Source organism: Perissodus microlepis, chromosome 5, assembly GCF_051167445.1.
Source record: "Perissodus microlepis isolate ML-2025 ecotype Zambia chromosome 5, ASM5116744v1, whole genome shotgun sequence".
NCBI lineage: Eukaryota > Metazoa > Chordata > Actinopteri > Cichliformes > Cichlidae > Perissodus > Perissodus microlepis.
Genome location: NC_140465.1, coordinates 3,215,273 through 3,236,474, shown reverse-complemented (window position 1 = coordinate 3,236,474; position 21,202 = coordinate 3,215,273). Strand labels below are relative to the sequence as shown.

At 42.7% G+C, this 21,202-nt stretch overlaps 2 protein-coding genes across 3 annotated transcripts in view; both read right to left on the bottom strand.

Annotated features, from left to right (window-relative positions):
* Positions 1-789: 789 nt before the first annotated feature.
* On the bottom strand, positions 790-9,684 carry LOC146386389 (zinc finger protein ZXDC). Its single transcript, XM_084927404.1, has 10 exons — positions 7,624-9,684; positions 6,842-6,994; positions 6,234-6,312; positions 5,221-5,351; positions 4,906-5,076; positions 3,808-4,592; positions 3,268-3,352; positions 3,014-3,186; positions 1,667-1,768; positions 790-1,510 (listed from the first exon to the last, which is right to left on the bottom strand). Exons 1-10 carry the CDS (start codon positions 9,614-9,616, stop codon positions 1,424-1,426), a joined length of 3,759 nt encoding a protein of 1,252 aa, XP_084783530.1. The 5' UTR covers positions 9,617-9,684; the 3' UTR covers positions 790-1,423.
* Positions 9,685-15,879: 6,195 nt separating this feature from the next.
* Positions 15,880-21,202, bottom strand: part of LOC146386388 (copine-9-like) — a 252,328-nt gene continuing 247,005 nt past the window's right edge. For both annotated transcript variants that reach the window (XM_084927401.1, XM_084927403.1), the window contains 2 exons: positions 20,853-20,926; positions 15,880-19,700 (listed from right to left, as the gene is read on the bottom strand). In XM_084927401.1, the coding sequence (XP_084783527.1) occupies positions 19,473-19,700; positions 20,853-20,926 (302 nt within the window). In that variant the 3' untranslated portion in view covers positions 15,880-19,472. The remainder of the gene's footprint in view (positions 19,701-20,852; positions 20,927-21,202) is intronic.

Below are 21,202 nucleotides of genomic sequence, written 5' to 3'. Positions count from 1 at the left end.
AACCTTTTTCCTGCCAGTGTCAGTGGTTAAATGTGTCTGTGGTGTTTGAGGCCACTTTAACTTGGTTTGATTTCAGGAGAAAATCAAAGATTATCCAGACCTTCAAGAATCGGAGATAATTTATCTGAATTTCAAGAGCGGGTCCACACCTCCATATGGCCCCCTGCACTACAAGCAGTACATACTCATGCCCCTCCCTCAGTTAATTCACTTCTCATTAGTACAGGGGGATCTGTGGCCAGTCCCCTCTGAGGCCTTCCCCAAACGGCAGCCTCAATTCATGCTCAAGACATCGGCCATTATCTACTAGAAACACTGTCGCATCTAAATAAGGATGTGCTCCCAGATAGATTTACTCGTAGTTTAACTGGGTAGTTCAAATAGATTACATAGATAAATGTAATTAAATGTTAGCTGCACAGAGGGAGTTATATATGCCACTCTGTTTGTATTGGCTAAATGGGACATTTAAAAATAAATGATAGCACAAAAACCCATGTGACCAAACTTTGCAGTTTGTTATTGACAGCACTTCTTCCGTTACACTCACTCTCTATTTTTAAACCTCTGATTGTTTTTTCCTTTTCTAAAACTCTGCATATCAGCTGCCGACTGGTCCTTGCTCCAAACTCGGTTTCTTCTGTGAGATGATCAGCTTCACCAGTACTATGACTTAACACATTCAGTAAAGGGATACTTCCTTACTAAATGAATCTCCCCTTTGTGACACATTTCTCTGCATTTTTCATTTAACCGACCAAAGTGAAATGACTGCTACTTCACACGCTCTTCTGATTGTGCTTTGAGTCTTTAATTCTTCTGCGTTTGGCTCTGCCATTCTGTAAACCCGTAGCTATTAATAAATAAACTGAAATCATCATAAGAAGGGAGTTACTCATGTATACAAATGCATGGACAGGCATGTTTTCAACATGGAATTACTGCTGCCATAGAAAAATAAATCTAAGAAAACACAAGAGAAAAGAACAACAAATAAAGCAGGTAACCTGCCGGTGGAGGCGTGCACAGCGTGAAGCATGAGTTCATAAGGCAACTGGAGAATAAACAGCGCACTGTGTGTGCATGTGAGTGGCAATGTGGCACTGTGGAACAGACATCATTACTGTTAACACCCACAGAGGACGGAGCAGCCTCTGACATGACTGTGCTCTCAGGCTTTGAATTTGGTACAAACTGGACTTAAAATAATACGGCAACATTCTCAACAAAGAATCCTCTTTTCTTCTTCTCAAGGTGCATTATCTGCTGAATCATGACCACCCCCTCCACAAACTCCATGGAGCACATGTCCAAAAAGCCCTTCGAGGGTGAGGCAACTGTTTGATGAAATCTATCATCTCATGTAAACTGTGGATGGAGGCCAGCTGCTGATAGACCTCTGACCCCGCAGCAGTATAGGTGGTCACTCCAAGTCCTGAAGGTTGATTGTGCTTCCTGTGAACTGGGAGTTGTCAGAGCCATTGTCGTCCTCTGTAATCACCGAAGACTCCTGTGGAGAAAAGCATCACAGCTCAGTTCTCTAAATGCTGACAGTGTCACTAATCTGTGGCTATTACAAAGGACAAACACAACCGATTCCATAACAGAAAGTCAAAGCACAAATGCAGTCGAATGTCTCTTTAACGACAGAAAAGATTACTCCCACCTGTAAAATGTTGACAGGCAGGTCAACAGTGAGCTGAGAGTGGGAGCTGGAGGGCTGAGAGCTCAACTGGAAGGCCAGGTCTCCATCACTGGCTGGGTCATCCTGCGTGTTCACACATTGATTAGACACTCCAACAACCGCTGTGCATTAGTGTGCTGTTCAGTGCACAAAAGTACGTGAAAAGAAAAACAGTCCCTAGTTGGATGTTTCTATTCATTTTTTACTAATTTACTAGTTGATCAGACAGGAGAAAGAAATCAGATTAATGGAGATTTCACACTTGGAACTCTGAAACTAAACATACAGTGTTTTATGTGGGTGTGGCTAGCATTAGCTGTGCTAGCATTAGCTGTGCTAGCAGCACCAACTTTCATGAGGTCTGTGCAGAATGTTTATACACTTTTCTCGAGTTATTTTACATCATTCAACTTTTTCCACTTCGGCCGCCATACAGAGACCTTTGCTTCAGGTGTTTCCTGATACTGAGCCGAGGAATTGGGTTTCACTTTCACCAATGTCCTTGTAGCTTCTGGCATATATAGCCCTTTTCCATTATGGCCTACACAGGTTGGCTCGACATGGTTTTTAGGGTTTTCCATTAGGTGATAGTACCTGGTACCAGGTACTTTTTTTAGTCATGAAGTGATCTGAAAATGTGACGTCATCAGACTGCATGCCACTGATTGGCTATTCAATGTCATGAGTGTCTCCTTCATGAAAATCAAAAACCACCATTTTTGAAACCTGGCAACGAGGGACAAGGCTGCACAAAAACAGCACGGTGGTCCCCAAATGTGACAAAAACCCACAGACAGCAGCAGGTATACCATCGCCAGTCATCCTCCTTTGTTCGTGTGGCATACAAATGACGTCACAGGAAGTACAGGCACGTTGCTATAAAACGACCCGACGCACATAAGTTGGTACTTGATTGTAATGGGAAACAATAATACAGCTGGTTTTAATGGCACACATTTGACAAAATGGTAAAAACAAGCCTCAGACAGAACAACTCCCTGTAGCCAGTGTTAAACTGGCACTTTAATGAGCTTATGGGATGTTGCTCTGCACTTATACTGTGTTCTTAGTTCCCAAATAGCAACTAATATGTTTTCACGGTACACAAAAGGTCAATTTCACACTGTGCAGTAAAAATGCAGGAGAAGGAATTAAAATTCTGTAGAACAAATTCTCATTAAAACAAAGGCAAGCGCCCAGACAGTAGCAGTGGCGAGTTATCCAAATCACGAGCTTACTTGAACCGTAAGTATCACGGTTTGGTCTAGACAGCTTTATGTTTTCTGACCAGGGCAGATTTGCCACCTTCCCCAACTTGTCATATCTCACCTGCAGCAGGTGGATCTGGACATACTGGGCACCGGTGATGGGGTCACGGAGAGTCAGGCCCCCATTCGCTACTGCAGCTCCATCACCATAGCGAGCCCCAGAGGGAGCAAGTGTTCCTGGAGCTGTGGCAGCCTTTGTTCCTTTAGCTTTTCTCTGACTTGAGCTTGAAGTCCCTGGACAAGTCAAAAGAAAGTCTTGTCAGTCTAACAGTTACTGGAGCTTTGGCTAGCATGAAACTAAAGAATGTAAGTTACCGGAGGAGGCCGAGGGGCCTCTCTGCTTCTTCTTCTTAGCCAGCTGGATGGCTCTGTAGTCAGTCCTAGCCGAGCCCCCACTCTCCTGTCAAGCAAAATGGGAGCATGTTAGGTTTGCACCACCTTTCATCATCTGTCTGTTGACTACTTTCTCTACTGATTGTGATTAATCTTGTTAAATATGTGCCACCACTGAAAAACATATTGTCAAATAAAAAAGGACATTCATTCAAAGATCCGAAGACTGAAAAACAACAAAGAAAGAAAAAAAAAAAGAAAAACATCTGAGACGATGGCTATATTTTTTTCCATTTCTAGATGAAAGAATGGAGACTGACAATTCATTATCAAAGACCCTTTATATGTCATTGAACTATGAGTCTTTTTTGGTTTTGTTACAGAAAGGTGAGCAGGGTCCTTACCCAACCGGTTACCTTTCGAGATAAAGAGGAAAGCTTGTATGCCTGAAAGTCGCAAATGTATTTTCTGTATCAGCTGTGTTTCAACTGGTTTATTGAATCTGTGAGTATCTATGCTCACCAGGAAACTGCTTGGTGACACAGAACTGAGTTCCGAATCTTTCTGTGGGCTGAAGCTGCTGCTGTGACCAGGAAAGACAAACTGAGTGAGCACTTTTCCTCCCTCCTGGGGTCCCAGCACCTCCACACAACCCAACAGAGTCCCAGCACCTCCTTGGCCACCCACCTCCACCACCTTAGATGGTGAGCCAAGGAGCTCGGCAACGGGAGCTACAGCCAGGGAGGCTGTAGGTTCCACGCTCAAGGAGCTGGACGAGCTGAGTGGGTGCTGCAGAGTGGGGTCCACAGTGGCACCAGCACCCTGCATAGTAAGGGCAGTGAGGGTTCCCAGCGCCTCTGGGGTAACTGTCTGCACATCGTCCAGGTTAAGGGTGCCTTGTGGGCGCAGGACGTCACTTGCCGTTCCCTCCAGGTTGTGGTGGGGGGTCATGTCGGCATTGGCTGCCAATATAAGAGGGTCCACAGCCTTGGCCATTGTGGTGTTAGTGCTGGTAACAAGTGTAGTTCCCACTGAAGAGGGGTCGATGGTCAGGATGCCAGAGCTGACCAGGGAGAGGTCCATTGTGAACGGGCCATTAGACGTACCCCCACCAACTGGGATTCCCACTCCAATGCCTGTAGTGGGTGCAGTTCCTCCAGGCACAGAAGAGAACAGAGAGCTGAGGTCCAGGTTTGTCAGCTGGTCGCCCCCAGCAATACCAGGGCCTGCAACCGTGGTAGGTGTGGAACTAACGAGCTCATTACTGGGGGTCAGGGTTGGTGTGGTCTCCATCTGACTGAGAACATCTGGGAAGGAAAACAAAAAAAAACAACCCCTAAGTTAAAAATGAACATCTCAGGAACAACGGCAAGTGGAATAAAAGATTAAAACTGTTACACAAGAAAGAAGGAACGGTTTCCATCCATCGTCCCACACGGAAACAGAAAACAGTTGGGTGATGTTTTATCAAACATGTTCCAGTAAGGTTCGTTTCTGTTACACAGGATTTGTGTTCCCATCAAGATGGCTGGGTATAGCTGTTCACAGACAGTACGAGACTCGCATACTGAAATGCAGCACAGTGCTGGGGAACTTTAAGTCTGCAGAACAATTACTAACCAGGACTGAGGTGGTGATGTTTGAGCATGTGGCTCTTAAGGCTGCTGCGGGACGAGAAGTGTTTGGAGCAGTTGGCCACAGGGCAGCGAGTCCTCAGGGTGCTGGCGTCCTGCTTATGCTTTTTGGAGTGGATGTAGAGGCTGCTACGTGCTGAAAATTTGGCATTACAACCTGATAAACACAAGGCACATGTTACTGAAATCAGTCACAATGAAACACTGGTCTTAAGTAAATATTTCAGGGAGAAAATGTGAACATTTGTCTCGTGGAAAATTATTACAGTTTTGTTGTTGTTCCTTTATAAAAGGTTTGTACCTTCTGCATGGCACTGAAAAGGCTTAGTGCCTAGATGGGTAATACTATGTCCTTTGAGGTGCTCGGCCCGGGTGAAGGACTTCCCACAACCCTCCTCTGAGCAGACAAAGCGCCGATCATCATCATGTTTCCTTATACACACACACACACATTTAAAACAAAGTAAGAAAAGTCATAGCACAAAAACAGAATTTCATTTACATTTTGTTACATCAAACTGAAGCTAAACTTAACAAGGAATCAAAGCCTTTCAAAGTCAAACTGCACCAGTAAAACAGAACTGCAGTGACAAGCTCAAGTTCACTAAAACAAAAACAGGCATGTAACAGCAATCACACTTCCTATAGTGGCAAAACATTCCCCTCAGACAGCACGGAAGAGGAGGGTGTATGCTGCTTTTCACAAGGCTCCATTTAGGCATTTTGCTAAGACTGTTTTGGGTATTTGGAGCCAAAGAAGCATATGATGAGAGGTCTGACTGACAGCCCAAGTATACCAAGCAACACCCTGTCAATCAAAAGGTAGCCACATCCTACATTATAATAGTGCTTTATTCTATATAACTTGATATAAAACCATAACATACTAAATGAGTATCAACACTGTAGTGAAGACTCGCAACTAGATGACCTTTACAGAGAAAACTTCACATTTTCATAACCTTGTTCTTTCAAACCTTTATGCAAAGAACACAAAACTAAAATTGACATGGTTAGCTTATCTAACAAGTTTTGTTCTCACCGCACGATGTAGACATTCAGTCCCTTTATTCCTTTGATAACTTTGTTAGATGTTATAAAACATTACTTCAGGTTTCTGTTTATTGCCTTTAGAAACATGTAGAAAATACACAAAAGGAAAAGCTGCATTGCATCAGATCTAGCTATCAGCTATTTTCCACCTGCAGTCGCAGAAAGATACAGTATCAGTAGTTCCTAACAGTAAGTTACACACAAATGGAGTGTGTCCACTATGTTATACCATGATCAAAGCATAAATTAATAAGCACTCACCTTTTATGTCGGAGCAACTTTGACATGCTTGTAAAAGACCAGCCGCAGCCCTCGGAGTCACAGACAAACGGTCTCTCGCCTGGAGAAAGGAAGTTACAAGTTTAATTCCTAATGCTACACTACACCTACTGCTGCAAGGATCCTCACTTCACAAATCTTTTAACGTGAGCTGGATCGAGATTTTTTTGGCCGATTTTCTTTCGGAACGCTAGAGCTGCTGATTGGTTTTGTCCTTCTAAGAACTAAAAGTGACAACATACACACTTATGTTTGTGATTTCTCTTTAATTCAATGCTCATAAAAAACAAAAAAAAACACAATTATTGGCCTTTTTAAATAACTTACAGCTATACATATTCCCCACAAAAGCATCAGGTTTACTTGTCACTCCAAGCTCAGAAAAAACTTTTACTCTCTGCATTAGTGTTAGTGTTCTGAAGAACAATCACAGCTAATGTGTTTTGCGGCACTGCAGCCGACTGCTTCACAAAAATGTATTAGGAATAAGACAGAGTTAATTTAGTAGACTACATGCTGCTTTTTAAAAAATTAACCACAGAAAACAACAGGCCCAGCTGAACCGACCCTTAAATCTACTCTCAATTTACCCGTGTGACTCCTCATGTGGATCTTGAGACGACAGGCCTTATCATAGGTCTTGTCACAGCCTGGGTAGGTGCACATGAAGTGGCCAGTTTCTCTGAAGTGAGTGCGATTGTGGGAGAACAGAGCACTGAAGGTGATGAAGGTTTTCTCACAGCCTGCATAGGACAGAAAGACAAACATGTAGGACACCAACGGTACCATAAAGGCATATTTTATATGTATATATTTTTTCATCATATTCTGTTAAACAGAAAGTGTTATAATCATGTACCCTCATACTGAACATAGATCAGTGCATCTACATTTAACTCTTGTGAGACAAAAGCTCAGGATTCAGACTGCTTTTAACACTCACCTTTAAACAGTTTTTTCTACTACTGGTTATATACGATGTCTGAAGGGATCCAGAATATGGTCATCTGGGAACTTTGCTGCTTTAAGTTTGTTTAGGTAGGGCAGCCACAGAGTTTGTTTAAAACCGGTAGGAGTTAAAACAGCTCGTTTCAGAGGTTGATACTGAGTCCCAGTATCAGATAAATTTGGAGTATTTTTGAACTGCAAGACATGCAAAGCTATTCTAGCACAGATAATGAATATGTGTAACAGGAAATAAGTAAATGCCCTGTGTTGCTCAAAACACGTCAAACCTTCTGGTAAAGTGCTTCATATCATAGCAGTGATGTTGTGGAGTACCCATCAGCCAATTCCAAGTGCAGAATAAAAAGCTAGAAATTCCAAATGGTTACATAAAAGCACAAAATTCACAGTTTGATGTATGAGTTACCTGGGAATTCACATTTGTGAGGCCTCTGTGGCTCAAAGTGGACCCTCTGATGGTTGGTGAGCCGGGTAGCACTGCGAAACCTCTCGTTGCAGACCTCGCAGGCAAAGGCGTTATCCTGCTCGTGGACTTTAACGTGAGCCTTGAGGTTGTAGACAGTGGTAAAACGCCGCCCACAGCCTTCAAACTGGCACGTATGTGGCCGCTGCTTGTTGTGGGACTGGAGATGCCGCTTTAGCTTGTAGGAGGTGGCAAATGCCCAGCCGCAGCCTTCCACAGTGCACTGATATGGACGTGGATCCTCAGCATGGTTTAGGAGGTGAACCTTGAGTTTCTGTCGTGTGTCAAATGTGGAGGGGCAGCCTGGTTCTGGGCAGTCAAAGGTGGACACGGTGTCTTTCTTGGACCTGATTACTGGTACAGAGTGACACTCTTCATTGTCACAGCCAGCTACAGCGGCTTCGGGAGGAGGAGGGCCCATATCTGCTTCTGTTACTGCACATAGTGACCCTGCCTCCTGCTTGGCACAGGAGTCCAGTGAAGTACCTAGCTCTGACAGGGAGCAGTCATCCACCAGAGCCAGCTCTGAGTCGCTGACAGACAAACCAGGTGTGGGCTCTTCCTGATGGCTGGAACTGGCTACTGCCAGTGTGCTGATCTTCCCGATCGATTTAGTACCACTGTCATAGTTGAGGAGAACAATATCTTCATGATCTTTCATTCCTAAGTGCTCCTTTAAGCTAACCATGTCATCCTCCTTATGTACATAGCCCTCGGGTGGGGCAGCAAGAGTTAGTACCCCGTTTTCAATAGTCACTATGATGCTTTGGTTGTTTATCGTGATAGTTCCGGAAAATGTTTCGCTAGCAGGCGGACTCGTGGAGGCCGTGACTGGGTTTGTACCGCCCTGCGGCCCCGCTGAATCTGTACCAAAGTCCGATGTGTCCATGGCTTCCACGATCCCCGCAGTCCCTGAAATCAAGGTACCGCTCTCGTCAACGCGAGGCTGCGACGAGAGCTCCCTGACCAGTTTACCTTCGCTGCTTTCGGTACACATCTGGCCACAAATCCTATCGCCATATTTGTTTGTCAAAACAACGTCTTCCACGGTGGGGTGGTAGGCAGTCTGTTTAACGTTACCCGCCGCGGGATTATCGTTCAGTAAATTGAAAACATGCTCAGGTTTCAAGCCCTGTGTATCGAGGCAGTTCAAAGTGTCATTAGATTCACATGAAACAACGTTACTGCGGTTTCCAGCCTCCATGGGGCCGCAGGGACTTGCTTTGGAACACTGCTTTTTACCTTTCATTTGATCGCCATCCTCAGGCACATCCGGGCGCTGTTTACTTGTCTCGCCGCTGCCTTCGTCTTGAACGACATTAAAAAGAACATAAAACTCCTGGGTGGTTTGTTCCGCCAGGTTTACCGTGCTCAAGTTCCCCAGCGCCGCAGCGCTATGGCTGGCTACTGAGGGCTGTTTGCAGGAGCCGTCCTCACGCTGCTGCCGTAAAACTGGAAACGTTGGTTGCCGCTGCGGCATCGGTTCCTCTTCCCCTTCAAAGAGAGGCAGCGCCATTTGCATTACAACATCCCCGCTTTCTAATCCGTATTTCCAGGCTGTCTTGACAAACTCCTGTGAGGCTAGTAGGGCACTGAGCTCATTTTCCTTCTCCGGGTTCACATTATGAAATCCCACGCCCGGTCTGTTACCCGGTAAATTGCTTTTAAGCGTGGTTTGCGGTGCGCTGACAGGCGAACAAGCCACCTCGCTGCCATTTTCCGCCAGTAGGCGAAACGGCGATGTTCTCGGCCTAGTGTTGTTGTTGTTGTCGCTGTGTAGCTCAAGCGACTCCAGCAGCACTTCCGCTTCATTTTCGCTGGAAATAAAATGAGGTATTGACCCCGTTCCCGATCGATGTGGAGACGAAATGCTTCTGTGTAGGGCGCCATGTTGAGACTGAATGTTTTGGGCATCAGAAAGCCCCTGGATTTCCATCTTGGTATCCCTGTAGCAGCGACACGGAAAAAGGCCCGCCCTACTAAATGGATATGATCCATGGAGCCACTACACGGTTTCCAGTGGGCCTAGTGTTGCGTTCAGGGGCAGTATTGAAATTTCAACTTAAGGGTGGAGGAACCAACAAGCTTTGGTAGTCGGGTGTTTGTTAGCAACTACCAAAGCTTTGTCAAGGTCGATATAACTTCTCTTCAGTTTTCTGCACAGAAGCCTTACATTTAAGAAAACGAATAAAGCCACAGCTGATAGCTAAACTTACAGTCTGCTATTAACAGAGGGACAACCAAATGTCTTTGGGTCAAAAAGTGCAATATATACTGCTACCCTTAAATGTAATGGTTTGAACCACGAGGAGTACCTGAAGGCAGCAAGAATATGCCATAGTGAAATTGTGATGTGGATAGTGTAGTATTGGATATTTGTGCGGATTAGTTATTATCAATAATACATTTAAGATAACCATTCTACACTATTTATTTATTTATTTATTTATTTATTTATTTATTTTTAACTGAAAAGTGAATCCAAAACTTGGGAAATTCCCGTTTCCAGTTTGGTACAGTTTTTAGTTCGTATTTCTTCCACTAAGTGGCAGTGTAGCAGTATAAAACAACATTTTTCTCCTAAGAGAAAACATTACAGACCTGTTCCGATCAATTTGTGTATATTCTTTTAGTTTTTTGACACACATGGACGACCTAACATCGCCCCCAAAATGAAGCTATAATGGCCCCTGGTGTCTGGCTGGTCATAAACCCCGCCTCCCCCTTGTTAGCAGATTGGGGTCAAACTAAAATAAGTTCTACTCAGATAAAATTTTCTCAAACATGGTTTATTTCATTATCAGTAGTACTCATCAGGCTGATTTGTGTTCAAATGGTCTCCTTTCTCATAAGTTTGATTCTAATTACTAACATAATGCTGTTATGGGTCAACTGATTGGGACATATTCAAGGAAGCAGCCACCTACAATAACATCATAGACATCGAGGAGTACACAGACACGGTGAGCTCATACATCACCAAATGCATTGATGATGTAACACAAGTGAAAAGTATCACAACTCGAGCCAACCGGAAGCCATGGCTAACAGGAGATGTCCACAGGCTGCTGAAGGCCAGAGACAAGGCCTTCAGAGCTGGGGATGAAATAGGCCTGAGAACAGCGAGAGCCAACCTGTCCCGTGGCATCAGGAAAGCGAAACAAGACTACACACACAAGATAACCTCCCACTTCAATGATAGCAAGGACGCAAGAAGCCTATGGCAAGGCATCCAGGCTATTACAGACTACAAGCCTGTAGCGCGTAGCTGTGAGAGCGACACCACTCTGCTCAACAACCTGAACAGCTTCTTTGCACGATTTGAAGCACAGAACAACACACGCCCACAGAAAACACCACCACCTCCACACGACCAGCCTCTGTGCCTGTCTGCTGCCAGCGTGAAGAGAACACTCATCACCATCAACGCCCGGAAAGCAGCGGGTCCAGATAACATCCCTGGTAGGGTGCTGAAAGACTGCGCAGAGGAGCTGAAGAATGTCTTCACAGACATCTTTAATACCTCTCTGAGGCAAGCCACTGTCCCATCATGCTTCAAGACTGCCACTATCATACCTGTGCCAAAGAAACCATCCCCAGCCTGTTTCAATGACTACCGCCCCGTGGCACTGACACCCATTATTATGAAGTGCTTTGAACGACTAGTCATGTCACACATCAAATCCACCCTACCTCCCACCCTGGACCCACACCAGTTCGCATACAGAGCGAAACGATCCACAGAGGATGCAATCTGCTCTGCCCTCCACCCAGCCCTAACTCATCTGGACAAGAAAGACTCATATGTGAGAATGCTGTTCATAGACTTTAGCTCAGCATTCAACACCATAATACCACAACAACTCATCTGTAAACTGGACAGACTGGGCCTCAGCATCTCCCTCTGCAACTGGCTGCTGGATTTCCTCAGCCAGAGGCCTCAAGCGGTGCGTGTGGGCAACAGGGTCTCAAACAGCATTACCCTGAGCACGGGGGCTCCACAAGGCTGTGTGCTCAGTCCTCTGCTCTTCACCCTGTTGACACATGACTGCACACCAACCTACAGCTCCAACCATCTTGTGAAGTTTGCGGACGACACAACGCTGGTGGGGCTCATCACCAAGGGCGATGAGACCCACTACAGGAAAGAGGTTGAGCTCCTGACCACGTGGTGCAGAGACAACAACCTCCTGCTAAATGTTAGTAAGACCAAGGAGATTATTGTCAACTTCCAGAGAGGCCACGCCTGTCACCCCCCATTGACCATCGACGGCGCTGCGGTGGAGAGGGTGAGCAGCACCAAGTTCCTGGGGGTGCACATCAGTGAGGACCTCTCCTGGACAACCAACACAGCATCACTGGCCAAGAAAGCACAACAGCGCCTCTACTTCCTGCGCAAACTCAAGCGGGCAAGTGCTCCACCACCCATCCTGACCACATTCTACAGAGGAACTATTGAAAGTATCCTCTCCAGCTGCATCACTGTGTGGGGCGGTAGCTGCACTGACTATAACAGGAAAGCTCTACAACGCATTGTGAGAACAGCTGAGAGGATAGTTGGTGTACCACTCCCCTCCCTGCAAGACATCTACACCACTCGCCTCACCCGCAAAGCCATCACAATTGTCAACGATGCAACCCACCCCGCGCACTGTCTGTTCAGCCTCCTGCCCTCTGGAAAGAGATACAGAAGTCTCCGCTCCCGCACTACCAGGCTCACCAACAGCTTCATCCACCAGGCTGTGAGACTGCTGAACTCTCTTCCCTCCCGGCTCCTAGCCAGCAGAATCACCAGATTGGCAGAAGTATAGGAAGACAGACTGGACTCTACCCCTCCCACCCCCCCACACTCTCCAACAAGAAAACACTCTCTGAACCAAGAACTGGAAAACATTCCTGACTGGAAACAACTACCTCTGCATTGCAATTGCACACACCTGCTGCTACATATTTTTAGTATTTCTTTTAGCATTATTTATATTATTATATAGTAGACTAGTATACTATTTTCCAGAGAACACTGTTGGAACACTTTATTTTATTTATTTTTAGGTCCCTATTCAATATTACCTTATTGTTAGGGCTGTTTTTTTGTTGTGCATCTGCACTTTATTGTTGTCAATGTCTACGCATGGGACAGTGTGAAACGTAATTTCAATTCCTTTGTATGGCAAGTACATTTGAAGAAATTGACAAATAAAGTTTTCTATTCTATTCTATTCTATTCTATTCTAAATTGGGGTATAACGTCATCATGACCGCTTTGACTGGCAGCTGCGATCATGGAGAAGTTTGCATATGTCTGTTCTGCAATGGCAGATAGATCAGGGATGCTTAGAGGAGGTCCACGCTCCAAAACCACACCGACTGTTTCAAACTGTATTTAAATACATTTAAAAAGCACCAATAACTCAAAGGTAAATATTATACTGGATAAAGTTGCTAGTCTATTTTTTTGTCTTTTCTTAAAATAAGCAGCTGTTGGCAGAACTGTAGAACTGAAAAAAAAATGTAAGAGCAGAACTTACTTTCAGATATTATATTCAGATATATATATTTCATGTTTTGTGATGATTCTGTTCTCGTTGTTATTACAGAAGCTGCCCTCAGACCTCAGCACCGCCCAGTGACAACAGACAAATCATCCTGTATGTTTACTGTTTGTAGAAACTCCAAAATTAACTTATGAAAAAAGTACAAAGTCTAAAGTACCACATGATGTGAAAGTTGCAGCTTTTTAAAGACAAACAATCAAAGGGATTAATCATCCATATAACAGTTTCACTATATAGGAGCATAAACACTACCTCAGTTGGTTTTTCAGAGAGCTGCTGATCTCAGACCTTCACAGCTTCTCTTTTAACACTGAATGTACTCAATTGGTTCCTTATTCTACCTTAAATGTCACGTATATTGACCGTTATCTGCACCGTCACATAGTGCATATTTACACTACCCAGCTGGTTGTGGATTGTGCTTCTGGCACACCAGAGTGTCTCTTATTTGATAATTAAAATTTGGCAACCCTAGCTCGGGGTTAGAGCTTATCCCAGCTATCATTGGGTGAGAAGAGGGGTACACACTGGACAGATCACCAGTCTGTTGCAGAGCTAATACAGAGAGACAGACAACCATTCTCACTCATATTTATACCTATGGGTAATTTAGAATCACCATTTAACCTAACCTCAGTAACTGCACGTCTTTGGACTGTGGGAGGAAGCCGGACTACCTGGAGAGAACCCACATTTAATATGTTAGTTTAAAACGTAATGTAGACTCTGATCAAGGGACAAGATTTGAGAATCATCCAGTGGGCTAATAATGTTTATTTTCCCTTTAAAAAACACATGAACAGTACAAATAAAACAGCATGTTAAGTCACTGCTATCTTTTTCCTCTTCTTTCAGCTGCTCCCTTTAATGTTCGCCACAGTGGATCATTTGTCTCCATCTCACCCTATACCCAGCATCCTAATCTGTCACACCAACTGTCTGCGTGTCCTCCATCCCTAAATCCACTCTGTGTTCTTATTTCTTCCATATCCACTATCTCTTCTTTGCACAAGTCCAGATGATCTGAGCCTGCCTCGCTAACTATGACTCCAAAGTTGGTGCCCTCTGACCAGTTGGTGGTGGTCAGAGGGCCCGGTGGTGCCAGTGTCCGGCAGCCTTGCCTCTGTCAGTGCGCCCCAGGCTGGCTGTGGCTACAATGTAGCTGCCATCACCAGTGTGTGAATGTGTGTGTGAATGGGTGGATGACTGAATGTGTAAAGCGCTTTGGGGTCCATAGGGACTAAGTAAAGCGCTATACAAATACAGGCCATTTACCATTTACCATTCCAAAACACTCTACCTGAGCCGTCCTTCTCTATACTCTTGGTCTGGTCACTCCCACTGAAAATCTTAGCATCCTCAGTGCTGCTTCCTCCAGCTTCACCATCTCCAAACCACACATAGCCGGTCTCACTACTGTCTTGTAAACGTTCCCTTTCACTCTTGCCATAGTGCTGCTCACTGACTGTAACTTGTCTTCTTCACATTCAGCTTCAAAAACTCTTTTCCATAGCTTAAAGTCCACTGCCTTCTTCATTCCTCCACAGGTATATCATCGGCACCCTTCCACTCTAATCTTCGTTACTAATCCTCTGCACTTCCTAATTCACTAACTGTCTGACATTTGTCCTCTTCTCTCTCAATTTCTCTATTCATCAACTCATCAAGGCACTCCTCCCATATTCTCAGCACACTCTTATTATATTTCTGTCTCCATGCTTAATCACTCTAACCTGCTGCACATCCTTTCTAACTTCATCTCTCTGCCTAGCAAATGATGCATCACCACCATCTCTTTGTCCTCTTTCTTATGCTCTGAGGAAACACGTGCCAGCTTTTGGGCAGTTTCTCTCACCACTTTAGCTGTACTTTCCCAGTCATCTGAATATTCTTCCCTACCTTCCTGAGCCTGTTTTAACTCACCACTAAACTCTGCAAAGCATTCTTCCTTCTTCACTTCCTCCATTTAATCCTTGCCACTGCATTCACTCACTTCTTCTTCATGATTTCATGATTTCCTAGATAATTTCTGACATCCGCCCATTAGTTTCCAGCTTCAAGTTCATGATCCTGTCTGACATTCTCTTCAACTCCATAGCACTCCTTCAAGATTCCCCGTTCTCCATTTCATTTACTATCTGCACTGTAGTAATAGAGTTTGAATCCACGTCCAATGCCCCTGGCTCTACTTCCCTTCTCCCGCACACACAATATATCTGTCTTCCTTCTCTCCTTCATATCACCCAGCTCTCTCCCTTTACTAGTCATAGTCTTTACTTTTTAAAGTCACTACTCTCATCTCCAAACTCCCGCCCTTTTTTCTGTCTCACTGACTCCAAATACACCTCCCCCTTTACTTTTCTTCTGTCTTCAGCTGATAACTAAAAGAGGCTAATCAAAAATATAGTTACATAAAGTTTAATAATTTGAAAATAGATATCAATATGCAGATTATAAGTATAAAATGTACATAAATTTGAAATAATTTGGCCCCTTTACAAATACATAAATAATAAAAAATTTTCATCATTGCTAAAAAAGATATTGGTCTAATTTATCTTTGAGTTAAAAATACAAACAAACAAAGGCGATGTAAGTGAAGTATAACACAGCAATTACTGTAAAACAGTGAACAAGATTACAGTTCAGCCTTCAATAATATCTTTATTTGGTTTTTAAGCAAAAGCTAGAAAACAGTGACAAAATTAAAAACTTTGACCAACACAAGTGGAAACAAAAATAAAAGAAATATTTGGAACAGAGTGAAAAAATGGAAAGAAGGAAGACTTCACAAAATATTCTGTACAACACTTGAACATATTTACACGCAGCTTCTACATAACAAATGGAACTGGTGAGCAGTATATAATAACCTCATCCTGTACACACTGTGTAGAAAGCTCAGCATGCTTCATACAAAAATATCCAACAGGTTATGTGACTTTGGGTTTGTTTACATATAGTCATAACACAAACATGCATGTTTTAAACGTTGTTCGATACAAATCTACCCTACTTTTCATATATCTGTTATGTGCTGGATTATTAGGCTGGCAGTCTGAAATAGAAGGATTGATTCTGCACAGTACACAAGTAAACACACAGAGGAATGTTGCCTGAAATCTTTTTCAGATATGAATACAGATAGTACAATCATTAGCAGCATAACAGCCATATAAGCATGCAAAATAACATATTTCCTGGTGTTGTCATATAAAAATAGAGTCCTCCCTCACACTTACTTGCAGGATTATGACAGAAATAAGGCCACATGTCCATTTCCCTTCTGATACAATGTGACAAATACTCAGTAATCCAGATAAATATCATGTAATCCATTCGTTGTTGTTATTATTGTTTCTGTTTTCGCGACACAGCCAGGTTGAACATTCTAAAACTGTTGCTAACCCTACATAAAAAGGTCAGAGACAAAAGAAAATTGATGAAACTTCACAGTATTTGTTTTATGGAGTGGTATCAAAAAAAGAGCCCACCTAACAGCAAAAATACTGTCGTTGAAAAAACTCAGAAGGCTAAAATGTTAGAATATAGATGAAAATGGACAAAATAAACACCAATGAAATGGAGCCATTTTACAACATATACAATAAATACAGAAATCCATTGTAATAATTAAAAACACATCCTAATACAAATATGCTACTGGACAGAACCCACACTTCACAAAATCAAATACTTTTCTCTTATATCTTATTTAATTTGACCTCATCTTGTCTCATTACGTCTCTCCACTTCTTAGCTAGTGATATACCAAGTTTGATCAAGTGTTTCTAATGCAGTGGCAGATCCTCTTTCCTTCAATATGCTGGAGTATCAGGACACAAGTCCTAACAAACAATTTGTTTGTAATTCTAGCACTGTGCACCTTTTTACTAGCAACATTCATGTGTAGCCTGTCTTTGAACTGCAAACTAAACACACCGGAAACAGAAACAATGGGGTTAACAAAATCAAGCCAGGACTGAAGTGCCAAAACTGCAGTTTCATGAATGGCCACTTGAGGCTGGCTTCAAAAGCAAGTCTAACCTCACTGTCTCCAATGTTAATCTATTTATTTAAAAGGGACAGTGCAGTTTAACATAGTCCAAGTACAAAACATGAAACAGATGTAACGCACATAAGTTTATAGCTATTGCTAATTTTCAACAATTGTCCCTTGTTGGGCTTACAATCAAATGCCTGTCTCTACACCATTAAAAAGCATGTATAGTAGAAAAAAACAGGATTGAATGAATAGGATTCCCTCATAAAAGCTATGGTAGTACATCTTTTTTTTTTTTTAATTCAACCTTTTGAAAATACTTAAAGTTAGGGTTGGTGCTGATTTGGTTAATAGGTGTGTCATCTACAGGGAGCTTGAGTCACTGCTAAACCGGTGCTGTCTTTGTTGATTCATGTTATCGATGCACCTTGCTCAACCTAGCTAGCATTAGCTTGCTAGCATTAGCTGGTAAGTTAAAACTTGTCCCTCTTATCTAAATATGGTCCGGCTTCAAAAACTGATGGTGGTGGCTACATGGGGGGTTAACCGAGACAACAGAGTTCAGTTCCCGAAGTTTTGAAGGAATTTGGAAATGTTTCTTTTGCAATGAGCTGACATCAGTTCACCACAGATTTCTTTCTGTGATCACACCTACAAAATTCGAGCACTGGGTGGTTTCCGTCACTTTCCAGAGGATGGCCAGTGAGAAGATTGAATTTCAGGGATAGAGGGCTCTTACAGAGACAGGAGCATAAAAGGCATGAGAAAAGTGAATTGACGAATAATAATATTTTAATAATGATTAATATGTTTGTTGCATTCTATCCTATTTCTTGGCCACACAGCAGCTGGTTTTTCCTGCTTTATTCTTGCATTTGTTTTGTCTGTGTACTTGTAAGCTGCAGTGTGTTGGGCTCTTTGGGACTGCCAATGAAAGATTTAGGTTTTCTGTTCAAGCACTTGCTCTCTTTTGCTTAAATCATTCATGCACACAACAAAAGCAAGGAAAATAAAAATACAGGGTATGAGAAGAAAAAAAAACAAGAATTCGGCATGCATGATGAAGATAAAGTTTGCAAACTGAACAATGCAGCACTAAGTACCAAACCTCACATTCGATTTCTTCTTCTTCTTGGTGTTTCCCACTCTTCCCACACATTTTCTTTGCTACATTTGAAGTATTCTGGCCTGTAAAATCTGCAATGGGAAACCATTTTCATTTTAAATAGGTACAAGCTGTAGACAGTTTCAGAACCAGAGGCACCTTCCTCATGCATGATTCATCCCAAATGACAGCCACAGCCAGGAGATTTACAGTTTAGAAGAAGACTGGGGACAGAGCTCACAGACACGGCTATGTTCGACTTTTTAACCAGGGCTGAAATGATCTGCCCTTCCATATTTTCAAATTGTACAGCGGCTGCAGGTGCAGAGGAGCAGGGGATGGCTGGTTTCATACCCTTGTACGTTTACTCCTTTTAGGAGGTGCTCACAAGCAACTCTCTTCATGTCCATGGGGGATTTTAACTTTAAACTTGCCCTGTCTTCTAACAGTGTCTTTGAAAAGGAGAGCAATTTCCATGCCTTTGCTAAACTAAAACAAAAGTTTCATTTTCTACAGTAATAGACAGCATATAATTTTAAGAAAAGAGCCAGTATTCCTTGGGCCTCAGTTGCAAGAACCAAGACATGATTTAATAGCCACTGAAACACCCTGAGAATAAGCAAATAAGGACAGGATATCACCCTCAGAGCTGTCTTTCTTCACAGCTGATAGAAATCAGTTTAGATGGCTGCTACAGCATTTATTATTCTATTACGGCAGACTGTGAACAAGACCAGTAGTAGAATCTTTTGACTTCCCACCTTTGCAAGAAAAGTCAATAAAACGTCCATAGTGGATTACAACACACAAAGGAAACAATAGATTTGAATGGAGCCCGTGTGTCTGTGCAGAATTGTGTGTTATACCTGGAGAGTGTTTGTGATAGATGTTGACAAAAAATCAGAACCATAAAAAAAGATTTAAAAATCTGTTCTCTATGCTTCTTGTACATGTCTTGCAGAGGAATCCTCATAGTCAGTGCTTTCAGAAGGAATTCTTAGGTTCAGTTTACTGATTTGGTTTCTGTCAGATAACCTTGAAAACCCCGGAACACACCTACACACACACATGCACACACACACTTCCCTTTGCCCAAACAGCTTGCTCCACTCTGCCTGCTGTCCTTCTCTCAGGGGTGAGGGTTGCAGTGCTTGGTCGTAGACGTATTGGTTGCAGTTGTGGTGGACACTGAGGGGGAGTCGGAGGTGACGGGCAGGGGGGGGCGGGGTTCAATCCCCCGACTCTTCATGAAAGACAGCAGCTGGTCAGGGATCTCTGCCAGGACATCCTTAGCCAGTCGGGCCATGCTCAGGACCTGGTTCCCTGACCGGTCGATGTAGTCCCGGAAAGGAACAAACTGGATCGGAGGCAAAAGTGACTGTTCAGTTCATTTGGTGTTTGTAGGTTCCTTCAGCATCTAAGGTGCTGCTAATACGCTTTCATACAGTTGAGGAGTTATTACTTTTAATGTTGCAGATGTATTGACATAACAGTACATCAAGCTCAAACTGTGAGGCTTCAGATTATCGTTGGTAACATTTTTTTGCTCTAAGATTGAAATATTCACAAAAAATGACCTGCCAAAAATCACACAGTGCACAGTAAATCATAAACTGTAAGTAAATTTTCATGTATCTGAAAATGTTGGGGTTTTGCCCTAGTTGTCAAGACATAAACATTTTTTCAACAGTTTTCAAAAATCATATATTTTGATAGTGTGGAGCTAGGATGCAAGTCATCATAGTTGTTATTGACGACTTATGCCTCACAGGCTTTTTCCACTTCAACTGAAACACACTCAAAGGAAAACTATTCTGTTTTTCCTTATTTCCTGTCCTACACTGGGGGTGGTTAGAGCTCACAGCAGGTCATCTACTTATCAGAAGGTTGGTCTGCAAGCCAAATATCATTGGGCAAGATACTAACCCCATGTCTGGTGCATTCAAGTTACTCTCTCATGCATCAGGTAAGCAGAAAAGTACTAGATAAGAACCAGTCCATTTATACTCTATATCCTATTCTAGTCGATGATGCTCATATTGAACAATGAATAATAATATTCTAGTCTTGGATCTTTCTTATGTCAGTGAAAGGAAATGTCTTTAATATTCAGGCAAACAGCTCTGATTGTGAGCATAAATGAAAGAAAAAGCTGAGATTGTTGGCTAACAAATTGCCAGTGATCATCACCAGTCTCATCCTCCTTTCTGACCTTAATTTACAAATGAATATCATGGTATATACAATATGACTTTAAAACCGGTGAATGAGACCATAAACTTATCAGAAACGCGTTTACTCGAGACAGATCAAACATGCAAAGAGTGTTTTTCTCATAAACATCTATACATTTGTTGACATCACTAGAATGTTTTGCAGGTAAGAAGGTTAAATAAATTTGATTGAGTTTTGATTCGGGCTGTATCCTGGACAGTTGATAAAAAATAATTCTACATAGTTTTATACTGATAAACACCAAATAAGAGTGGATATATTTTATACAGTGCACCTGGACGATGTCTCTCTCAGCAAAGCGTCCCCTGGAGGAAACTCTGACCTCATCTCCATCCAGCTCCTCCATAGCTGAAGACAATAAAAACAACATTATATTTACTGGTAAAAATATTGTATAACTTACATGTACAATGGAAAAGCTGGGCTGGAATTTTTATCCACACGTACAACAGAAAATCGTCTAAATCCAGATATATTTTTTCTAGTACGCTTAATGTTTGTGAAAATGATTAAAGTGGTAATTTTATCTCAATTATTTTGAGTAGAAATATTCACTCATGTTAACAACAGTTTAGTATGTTTGCTTTAGATCAAATGAGTGATTGAATTCCTGCATAAAAATTG

Excerpts from the sequence above, each read along its gene's own strand:
- LOC146386389 (XM_084927404.1), bottom strand. The coding sequence starts at position 9,616 with ATGGAAATCCAGGGGCTTTCTGATGCCCAAAACATTCAGTCTCAACAT. Across the intron at positions 4,593-4,905 it reads ACATCACCACCTCAGTCCTG|ATGTTCTCAGTCAGATGGAG; the intron begins GTTAGTAATTGT and ends TTTCCTTCCCAG. Across the intron at positions 3,353-3,807 it reads TGTCACCAAGCAGTTTCCTG|GAGAGTGGGGGCTCGGCTAG; the intron begins GTGAGCATAGAT and ends TTTGCTTGACAG.